General features: G+C 36.7%; 1 protein-coding gene across 2 annotated transcripts in view; it reads right to left on the bottom strand.

Moving 5' to 3' along the window:
* PDE10A (phosphodiesterase 10A) overlaps nt 1-12157 on the bottom strand; it is a 361168-nt gene that overhangs the window by 42886 nt on the left and 306125 nt on the right. For both annotated transcript variants that reach the window (XM_051614749.1, XM_051614748.1), the window contains exons 6-7: nt 5770-5910; nt 3145-3300 (exon numbers count right to left, since the gene is read on the bottom strand). In XM_051614749.1, coding sequence (XP_051470709.1) covers nt 3145-3300; nt 5770-5910 — 297 coding nt within the window. The remainder of the gene's footprint in view (nt 1-3144; nt 3301-5769; nt 5911-12157) is intronic.

Here is a 12157-nt window from a genome sequence, read left to right as displayed (position 1 = left end):
TTCAGCCACAGGTCTTTCCATCTGTAAACAGGCACTGTTTCTTTCACTACCATTTTGGTAGCAAAAGAACCAGACCTGATCCCTCAGCTTAAGACTAGTGTTTAAAGTATGACAGTTTCCAGGCAACATTTCAAACAAATGTCGTGTAAACAGCAGTTATCTAAGATGTGCTACCATGCATAATCTCCTGTCCTTGAAACACAGAAGCTTTATAGGAACACAGAGGACAGAAGTACAAGAGGTCTGCTGCTGAATACCCTCCTAAGGTACTTTTTTAATACGGAACACACTGTGCACATTTTATAAAACCTGCTAATGGTATCCAAAGGCTTTCTGAAACCTGAAAATGAAAAGAATGCTTTAGAACATTCAGAAAGTGACCTTAAAATACTTTTAATTTACTTATAAAATACTTCTATTTAGCAGCTAGTCCTTTCCAAGTAGAACGTTCATGAACTTCAGTTACATAGGGTATTTCATGTAACATAAAAGATTCACATTCACACAGAACAATGCATACATAAGACCTATATGAATTTTAGATTGATTAGGATAATTTAAAAAATGAATACATTGTGTTAAAGCAGCATAATTAATAAAGCCTGGTTGTGTATTAATCCCTTTGTTCTTTGTTCTGTGAGTAGGTACGCTGGCACCACCATCCTAATCCAGGCCCCTATGATGACCTCTACTTACTGGTGAAAAAGTACCAGGTGCAGCACTGAGGCTGAAGCAACAGTGACTGCTCAACTATTATACACGTATCAGCATCACATGTATGCTAGGCTACTTAGGTCACTGATAAACAGAATGTATCATTGACAAATACTGCTGTTTTGTCCTTCTTTGGGAGGGCTACTTTTAATATCTCTTGTCTGCACATTTTCTGTTCTTTTCACAGGAATAATTCCTGTTCAGTACAGCTAAACTGCTCCACCGCGCATTTTGTAGCACTATCAAGACAACAGATTTGTCTGGAACACTCCCAGTTTTGCCCTAATCTCTGTGTGCAAGTTCCCTTCCCTGCAGAAGGGTACAGTGAGAAAGGAATGGTACATTCATCTTAATATAAGAGCCATCTTCATGTGTAGATGGGACAGAACAAAGATTCTCACCCTGACATGACAGCTAAAATGCACTCCTAATACCTTTATTTTAGCTGACAGCCTTTGAGACATCTGCTCAGTTTTCAAATTTGTATGTACTTGGGTAACAATTCACTACTTTGGATTGACAAATGGAGATGTATGGACAACATAACTACACAGGCCTTACATAAATACAGTAAATCATGCAGTATAGAGATCAGTCACGGAAACTGAAGAAGATGGCGATGAATGGGAATATTTGGATGGGGAAGCGTCAGAAGGAAAAAAAAAAAAGTCAGAAGAGAGCTTTATAAATGGCACCTAGATTAGCAGGTCATCCAAGTACCAGCACATCTGCACACAGTTTCTAAGGACATCTAGGTCAGCAGACAGATCTGGATGAAGGGTGCACCCTCAGTAAATCTGCAGATGACACCAAAGTTGGCAGGAGTGTTGATCTGCCTGAGGGTAGGAAGGCTCTACAGCAGGACCTTGGCAGGCTGGATGAGTGGGCCAAGGCCAATTGTATGAGGTTAAACAAGGCCAAGTGTTCGTAACCTGCAGTTGGGTCACAATAATGCCATGCAACAGTACAGGCTTGCGGAAGAGTGGCTGGAAAGCTGCCTGGCAGGAAAGGACCTGAGGGTGCTGGTCAACAGCTGGCTGAACATGAGCCAGCAGTGTGCCCAGGTGGCCAAGAAGGCCAACAGCATCCTGGCCTGTGTCAGCAATAACGTGGCCAGAAGGACTAGGGAAGTGATTGTCCCCCTGTACTCAGCACTGATGAGGCTGCACCTGAAGTACTGTGTGCAGTTTAGGGCCCCTCACTACGAGGGGGTTGGTCTATTCTCCCTGGGAACAAGCAACAGGGCAAGAGGAAATGGCCTCAAGCTGTGAGACGGGAGGTTTAGATTGGATATTAGGAAAAATTTCTTTACTGAAAGGGTTGACAGGCATTTGAACAGGTTGCCCAGGGAAGCAGCTGAGTCACCATCCCTGGAGGTATTTAAAAGATGTGTAGATGTGGTGCTTACGGGCATGGCTTAGGGGTGGACTTGGCAGCGTGCTAGGCTAACAGTTGGACTTGATGATCTCAAAGGGTCTTTTCCAACCAAAATTATTTTATGAGTCTCTGAAAGGGCAGTGAGCAAATCTTGATGAGTCACAGAGTTGGGACAGCCTATAGAGGCAAAAGATGTCAGCTCCCAAAGGCCAAATAAAATGTTGACCCAAAAGCAGTACATGGTTGTCAACCTAGAAATCAGGAGCCATACTCAACAGCTGGCATCCCTTGTCCTTCCAAGTCACTGCAAGGCATCCCAGAGAGAGATTACCTAAATACCTGCATCCCTGTGCATGACTCTGGGAAATACCAACTGGACACACAGATCTTGGTATCCAAGAATATGCAGATGTAAGAACGTGAATGGAAAATACATGAAATCTCTTTTGCTTCATTTTTGCTTTAAAATAAAATAATCTTCCACTTCTATGAGACCTAGCATTGACTCTTGCTATACCATTGCTACATTTTTTACAATAGGGCTCATTCACTGAGAAGCCACAACAAAAAGTCAACTAAAAAAAAATTTAAAATCTTTCCATAGTGTAAAATAAAGCTTTACTGGAAAGTTAAAATTGAGATTCAGGATAACTCAGTTGTGTCATTTTTACATTAAGTGGTTTTCGTTTTTTGTATTTGTTTTATACTTTTATTTCATTCACCTGCTCTGTATTAACTTCTCTAACAACTCTGTATTGAGTTTGTAATTGATAAAGAGATTTTGAAGCTGTTTTTTCCTACAAAAAAAGGAGAAATTCCTAAGGTGTCCCTGTACTTCTTTATGTAAATTGTACCTCCTGTGACTGAAAATACAAATAACTACCTATTTTTTTTCAATAATTAATAATAGATGAGAACAAAAATCAAGTATTAAAAAGGTAAAAAACACATGAAAAGAGTGAGAGAAGAAAGTTGGGGAAGGGAGTGGGAGGGAGGGGTAGGTGAAGTGCTGACTGTTGCGGGAAAGTAGGGAACGGTTGGGCGCGAGCTCACCTCTTGGTGACTTAGGTGGAAGGCTTCCTTGCCCCAGTGACGGTAAAGTTCCAGGATACCAATCAGATCACCAATTGCAGTGACAATTGGCAAACACAGAACAGATTGGATACGAGTCCCTGATTCCAGTCCAGTACCTTTGGGAAATCGCTCATCCTAGAAAGCATAAATATAATCTGATAAAACGTAAATATTGTAACATTAACATAAAAGATATACAGACTCCCTCTCCTGGCTGATCAAATCTGTAGGAAAATGATAAAATTCAGTAAAACTCGTATCTCTCAGCCTAATTTACACACAATATTAAGACATCTGCTAAAAAAAAAAAAAAAAGCAATACGAAAGTCTCAGTATTAATTTACATACACAGATGACCTTATTGACGTAAAGTCAGAATTAGCTGTGATACTACACCCAGCTTTTGGTTGATTTTTATAATACATGATCTCTAATCTCACAGGCAGCAAAACCAGTATTTCATTGCTAAAGTCAGCCCAGATTAAGTAAAAACCCCAACAAACAGCACTACCCCACTACCTCTTCCCCTCCTAAAAAAATCCAAAAGCATTTATAATCATGAAGCGACCTGCTCAGATTTCAGTGTTACCAAGCTGACAGCAGTGCTTGCAACAAAACAGAAAGCAAAACCTGAGGCTGAAGCTTTAGATGATCCACAACTTTAATCCTCAATCATCTCCTGTCAAGGAAAACGTGTTCCCAAAAAATTACACATGAGTGTAAGAATCCTTTTCCTTCCTTTGCTTATACATCCTGAATAATCTGATGCAAAAGTTGAGGGGAAAAAAAAAAAAAGAGTTAAATAATCCTACCAGCTGCTATACAAGGCCCAAATTCGTAAATTTAATCTGAATAGGGGATGTCCAAAGCTTTATAGCTTCAGTTCCCCAATGTAGGAAAACTCACAAAGACGTGAGAAATCACCTGGCTGTTACAGGTAGTAAGGCAGTAACTAGTCGATGTGAAGTGTGCAAGACCTGCTTTAGTGTTCATCAGTCCTTCAGTACTTGATTCGTAATACACGTTCCCTGAAGACTGTGCTTAGGCAAGACAGCTGCTCTTTCATGGCTGATCAAAATCTCTCCTTACTCAAATAAAACAGCAAGTAATCTCTACCTTAATTACTGAGGTGACAATCAATCTGAATGGCTAAGTACATAAGACAGACAAGAGAGTGGGTAGCACTTTGCAACAAGAGCCTCCTGCTTTTACTTTTCAACTCTGTTCTTCCCAAAAGAAGGGCTGGCAAGTCTATCTACAAGAGCTTCCCTTTCACTGTTGAGATGCTCCCAAAATCACACAAAGGCAAACTATATCACCAAAATTAATCAGTTTGGTCAATAATCCAGACAACTGCAAAGCAACAAAAAATTTCAAAACTCCTCCCAACTACCCACCCCTTAATTTTATTATTAATGTAAAATCAAAACATACAACCCTCATATACAAATATATCATTATATTCATTGGAAATTATGAATATAAGTTTTTAACCTCTATATGTGACTAAAAAAGCCTAACAACATAAAATCTTTATAGTCCAGGTTGTATAGAAAGCATTGCCTGTTACAACAGAGAAAGTGGCTTCTGCCTTTTGTTTTTGTGGTTCTGTTTAAGGTTAATCACATAAGGCATTTGGTATTTTGTTTACAGCCAGAGTTTGCCCAATAAAGGTCGTACATTTTTTAACAAATATTTTTTAAAATAGAGACAGCAATGTCCAGTTTTGGCCACAGTATCCAGAGACTGTTATTCAGAACAGAACTCAAAAGGATAGAAAACACTGAAGAGAGAATTTAAGCTTCCTTAGTGTTCTCATAACCAGTTGACCATAAAGTGTTCTCATAAAGTACAGTTTAAATACCAGCTTCATACAATTGCATAGATGTGACTAGAGGATGAAGTTTTCAAAAAATAAAAAGGACAAACATATAGAATATCAAAAATTACTAGAATATAATTTTAGGATTTTCTCATTACTTTCATGAACAAAGGCCTGAATTTTTATATGAGTTACATTTGTGTGCCTTTCATGTAGGTCTACTGATATAAATATTCTGGCTTTACATTGGTGCAAGCAGAGATCAAAATCCTTTCTAACTGCGAGAATTCTGATTGATATTCCTGTCAGTGTGAGAAATGCCTTATTAAATCAAACTGTGATTGACTACATGGAAGTCATCTTCTTTGGGATTAGCACATTATGTATTTCAAGAACAGAAGGACAGGAGATTTGGTTGATAGGGTTTTTTTTCTTTCCAAGTGGGTATGGTATCATTACTTCCCCTATCTGACAAACAGAAAAAAAAAAAAGTTCAAACAAACAACAAAAAAAAGAAAAAAGCAGAAAAAAAGGAAAAAAAAAAAAAAAAGGCAAAAAAACCCCCAACACAACCGAAACCAAAAAAACTGTTAAACTTAAAAATAAATGAGATATTTGGAAATTATTCCATCATGCTAATCCAAACTCCAGTTCATTTTCTCGGTAGCATGACAGATGTAAATTCTATAATTATACATTCAGCCCTATAAACAATTCAGCATCAAAATATTCATTCTAAGAACATGCTGCAATCATCTCTTTAAAAAGAGAAAGCTTTTTACCCTCAGAATATCTTTTACTAACAACGTTTTTCTGGATCTGGCTACATAAGCAGATACTGTAGTGCCATGTGCAATGGGCCCCGCAGGAATGAGCCGTGGTTGTCCTTCTTTAGCTCCTGGTGGTGTAAATACACACAGACTCTAGTCAGAAGGAAAAAACAAAAGGGAAAACAAAAAAAAGAAGAAGAATGCAATTAGAAAACATGGTTACTTTTACAGAGTTACTGTGCTAGCTATATGGTGTGTAAAAGACTGAATAAAATAGATAACGTAAAGAAAAACAGCTTTTGTCAATGGAAAGTAGTTGGATAAACTCCCCTTAGCTGTATTGAAATCTTAGGGAATCCCACTCTAAAATCACCATTCAGACAGTAACTTCTGCTAAGCTCAGTCATCACTGGTGTTAGGTTTGGACTGCATTCACCTTGAACACACAGTACACCGCAGAAAGATTCACAGAGGAAAATATGACAAGAGAAAGATTATTATTTTTTTGTCTCTGGTGCTCTCATTTACTTATTTCAGTAGAAAATACTCAAAAAACAGAGATAATCTTTAAATTTCTTGTTTATCTCATCTCAAGGTAAGATAATTTCAAAATTACACTAACACTCTCTTTCCTGGAATCCAAGTGACTGCATTTGTTCCCTGCACTAGAAGAAACATCTGTCTTACATGATGCTTAACTAAAACTGCCTCATTTGTTGAAAAGTCAGGTTTGACAACATTTACATAATGAAATTCATTCAGAAGTATCTGATAATTGCTCTGTAACGAAAATATAAAGAGCACCGGAATGCATGGGATTGAAAATACTATTTTACAAAAAGAAAAGACATAAATACATATAAACACACATAAACACATATAAAGAGGTTGAACTGCAGACCCTTTTGTATGCCAAACACTCTTCATATCTAAAATTTAAATTTTTGGGGGGTAAAAAATAAACTTTATGAAACAATAAAGTTTTCTTTTATTGTTCCCCTCAAGAAAACCTGAAAATAAGGAGTCTGTTAGTGACTGTTAGTGAGATTTTAATGTCACAAAACCACAAAAATCCTCAAACCTGTCTCCAATGCAATTAGCAAGAAAACGTTTTACAAGCAAAAAGTTTCACCTTACGTTTCATTTTTCTACCTTCATTTCATTGTATTCATTAATTTGCATCTTCTAACACTACAGAGACTCAAAATTTTAAAGCACTTGTCACTGTCACACCCTATTCAGCACAGCAGAGCTATTACACTTTAAACACAAAGGGATTTCAGGCACATGAAGAATAAACAACGTGGCAAATGTTACAGTAAGTGTTGGAACGGCAGGGATCAAATCTGTATTTCAAAGACTACAGCTTAATGTCCTAATCTCTTGAGGCATCCCTCCTTATATGTTCTTAATAATAACAAAATTAAAACACCACCTTCAAGACTCAAATTCTCTTGGTAAATTGTGTTTTCTTATTTACTATAAACAATGATCTAATTTATTTCACTGATAAATTTATAAGACCAGAAGTATATATAGAGAGCTCCTGCAGTAACTTTACTGCTAAATAGCCATGTGGTTTAAAAGTATGAACTTAAAGCATATGAACTAAGATGAAACATTTTAAGCAAAGATCCTTACTAAGAAAATAGAACACATATAATGCAAGAGAGAGATGATAATGCCACTACACAATGCATTACTAACATTCCTGGTAAGAATGGCCACATGTGGCCAAGAATGGTCACTACTGTCTACTAATTAATTTTACTATCAGAATTTGCTTTGGTTAGGGCTGCTGCAATGGTCAGTCACTCAAGATTCCACAGCATCAACAGTTATAATTAATATTAATTACATCTAATCTATCTTCTACATTTATCATTCACAAAGACTTCTGTAATAGGAGAGAAAAGCAGATGCACAAGTAGGCCAGATTCCAGAATGCAGAATCCAGCATTGCCTTGACAGACCATACAAAGAACTTTTAGTTAATTCAAATAAGAATAAGATTTCAGCTTAGGCTTAGCAGTAAACAGGGAGTTTCACACCGGAATTATTATTTAAATATTCTGCCGTTATATGCATATTGAATTCCCTGCAGAAAAATAATAATTAAAAAACAACAGAAAAGCTAAAAAAAAAAATAATAATATGGGCCTTATTCATCTAAAAAATTAAGTGAAATCTAGGCAAGATTAAATCAATGGCATTACTCTTATTTTGCTTTCCTAGAGCTGTGAGGGCAGTATCACTATAACACCCGAGTACCTCACAATCTCTAACTATGCATTATTACCACTGCCTTGTAAGTTGGGTGGTGACACTACCCTCATTTTACAGATGGAAGCTACAATAAACATTTTGTATTAATACAGTTCTTTTAGCTGGGGCTCCAATTACCATTTGATTACAAATTTCATAGCTTACCACACAGCCTACTGCATGCCTGCAATGCAGCTTAGAGCTAGAGCAAGGCAAACGGATCACAAGACAATGAAAATTCAGGTAAGAAAGACAGGAGAATTCAGAGAGTGATAATTACTGATCTGGGCCCTGTGCAATTGGGTAAATTACTAAACAGGGGCTGTTTTCTAGCACAGAATATTAAAGATGCAATATACATATGAGAATTCAGCATCTACTGCCAGCTGTAGAAAATGAAGAGATGATACAAGGTGTATTCTATCATAACTTTTTTTTTATTTCTTTATGACATGTGAGGCACATCATAACCCTCATACTAAACAATTCCAAAAATAACATACTGAAATGTTCAGAAACCAAGGAGATGCTAGATAATGCACCATACACAGGTACACCTGCACCAATGGAGGTACATTAGCTGTAATGGAGAAAGCTGGACTTTATGTTGAGGGGAAAATAAATAGTCAAAGAAAACTGCAGAATTCACCACCCAGACAAGAGTGAAGTCTATCCAGTAAGGATCAGTAGTTCAATGGAGGGCACTGAGCAAGTTCAAAAGAAAAACACTCAAGAGTCTGACAAAATCAGTAACTGATAAGCTGCCACATAGTGTTTTAGCTCTGACAAGACATTTCAGCATATTTATTTCATATGTCTCATGCAGTTAGAAGGAAAGATCACTCTTCCATGAGCAGCTCTTCTGAACATGCATGGTATTTACTCCATTTTTATGTCTTGCATTATGATACGAGTACATGAAATACTGAAATTTTCTGTTTATTCTGATTTCAAACCTCAATCTTATTCTTCAAATCCATTTACACTCAAAGCTTCTTTAAAGAGTGGCCTTTAGCAGTGCAAGACTCTGGAAAGGTTATTAAAGTTTATCTTCATATTCATTACAAGAATGTGCTACACAGAAAACCCACAAACACAAACAAAAAATCCAAACAGCAAAAAAATTAAATCAGTACATTGAATCTGTCAGAAAAAGCCTGCTCACTTACCAAAATAAAAAGCTCAATTTATTCCTACATTTTTTTATAATCTAATAAAATACATTTAATTCTTAAATGAAAACTGAAGTTTCTCAGGTACTTCAAGCTTCGATTTCATGTTTTTACATGCACTTAAACAGAATGAAAAAGATCACCTTACATAACAGAATCAAGAAAAGCACTAGAATATCTTTAAAAAGTACATTATTCTAATAAAATGACGGTTCCTGATTTATTTAAATCAGTGCACTGATTATATATATATATATTTAATCAAAGAAGTTAGTAAAAGTTTTAGAATATAAAGGGCATAGAAATACTGGAATACATCTATTCACAAATGCTTGACCTGCTACACTATATGTTTCTAGGAATAAGATTTACTAGTTAAAATGTATTTTTTATAGCATGGAGAGTAAGATTATAATGTGTTCAATACTGAAAAGGTGGTTCATATTGCAGAATATTGCAAAATTTAAGAGATTAAACACAATGTTTAAAATCTGAATTAGGTGGTCTAAGGGGTGGACTGAGTCAAATTAAACTAACAGTACACTGGAGACCAAAGTTGATCTTTCCAAAGTTCAACACTTTTATTCACAACATTCTTCTTACTTTTTATTAAGATGTATTTGGTTCTTCATGCCAAGCTAGCAATGTGTGATGCTTAGCAAAGTAACTGTTATTTAAATTATGTGTATAAAATGTCCTTTTCCATACCAGTCTCCTGAGACATGCCCTTAACTAGATATAAAACTACACACAAATATTTTTCTTCTCAGAAACAGCTTCTCAAAACAAAGTAGAAGAAAAAAAAATCAGAGGGGAGCTTTTGACAGAAAACAAATATTTCACTTGTTCTACACACTCTTATTTTTCTCCAGAAATCTGTTGCTTTAATGGCCAAAAAAATGTGTTGACACCATGAAGTTTTGCCAGCAAAAGTGGCTTTCACCAGCCCAGTCTTTCCTGTATCCTTCTTTGAGTTTGGTTGGTAAACCCCTCTCTGTTGCTAGCACCATGAAGTACAGCTGTGAATAGGCATCCCTATCTTGGAAAAAGCTCATGGACATTATTTTACGTCCAGTGAGAAAAAAGTTTTGCAGAAGCAATGCCATTCTGCTTCTTACAGGAAATTATAAACCCCCGTGTTAAAGGACCAGTTATCAGAAAACTCTTCAAACTACCCAGTGGGTTCTAAATTTGCCACTACTCCTCCTGACACTGCAGCGGTAGAAAAGTATGACTGTGGAAGGATACATCTCCACCTAGACCACAAACAACAACCTTTGACATCCAAGGCCATGGAACAATTGATAATCTTATACTGACCATGCAGCACTGTTAAAAAGAAAGGCAAATTTTCTCATAACCATACATATGCTGCAAGCAGCCCATAAACTTCTACTACTCCACATTGATTTTGTACACACTTAATAAACTTCTATGACTGTTGATGATTCCATATATGATCAATTTAAATCTGAATGAGTTTAAACATTTATTGACAATTAAGAATGTAGAAATTCCTTGAGTTTTGTTTGAGTTTTCTTAGCAAAGCTTTTGAATCCTAGAAGTCATCAATGGCAAGGTCAGCCAAACGAAAGACAGTAAGAACAAAAAAGCTATGCTCTGCTCTCCTACAGCATGTTACTGAAATAATATACTGTGGCATCTCACAGACGAAGCTTTAAAGGAATCTATAATTACCACTGTCCAAAACCACCAGCTTTTTCACATCACCTATCTAGCTCACATTTGCTGTTTTTCCTTTCACTTCAGAAAATACTATGAAATAAAATGTACTGTAGCAATAATAAAATCTGGGGCTCACCAACTCTCCTCTAACCATGAATCACCCCAACATTCTTTTAATTTGCAAATGCACATTCAAATCATCCTTCAACAGCTCAAAAGGTAATTAGAAATGTTCCTATGCAGACATCAGATATATTGCATACAGCTTCACAAGTAAATGAAGAAATTGATAGGTTGGGTCCTTTCAAATTACTTGCATTTCTTCAGTGGGTTTCAATATTTTACTTCAAAAACAGACTAACAGTCTGAATTTCTGGTAATGACACTGAACAGTGATTAATAATCAAAATAAGGAAGCAATGAATTTTCAACCGCAACTTAAATAGTATATAGTCAATAAATTAGGAAATATTAGAAGATACAGTCCCATAATTTCTCAAATAACTCACTATGCAGTAAAAGGAAAAGGCTGAGGAGACAGCAACATGCCTGTGCTACACTGCTCACAGTATCTTTTGCTGCTGTAACCACTTGCTGTGAGAATGTAAGTGAGCATTAGAAACAAACATTAATAATAGCGCATTATTGATATTTCAGTGTCACTGTGTCTCTCCTAGCAAAAGTTCAATAATAAAAGATACCTGCTGGAGACATCAAAATTCATCTGGACATGTTCCTTTGTGATCTACTCTAGGTCATCCTGCTCGAGCCTTGGGGTTAGAATAGATGATCTTCAGAGGTCCCCTCCAACCCCTATTATTCTGTGATACTGTAGACAGAGCATTAGACATGTCTACTGCCAATGGGGGAGATGACAACCAAGATGGGAGACTCACTCTGGGTTTGATAAACTACTTAAAGAGGGAAAATTGCCTAGGAGAGCAAATAATTTGGAAGCTTCCAGGTTCACGTGCTCTGGCACCCAGCAGCCCATTCTGTGATTCTCTATTCTGATCTGTTTCCCCGCCCTCCAGACACCAGCAGAATCTCCTTATTTACATCAGACTCAACTACCCTATTACCAGTCTTCTTCCAACAACTTCCATATGGTGACAAACTTCTTTCTTTAAATGCATTTAAGCAGGGGAACACTGAAATCTGACGCCAGAAACCTCCTGTATCTTCTAGGAACCTCAGAACACAATAGGTGCTTTCTTTCCTGCCTTTTGTGACAGGACAGATTGTTCCAGTTGAGCCCAAAATCTCTAAAATTACTC

This window comes from Apus apus, chromosome 3 (assembly GCF_020740795.1).
Source record: "Apus apus isolate bApuApu2 chromosome 3, bApuApu2.pri.cur, whole genome shotgun sequence".
NCBI classification, from domain to species: domain Eukaryota; kingdom Metazoa; phylum Chordata; class Aves; order Apodiformes; family Apodidae; genus Apus; species Apus apus.
Note: the sequence above shows the minus strand (reverse complement) of the source record. Positions and strands in the feature narration are given on the sequence as shown.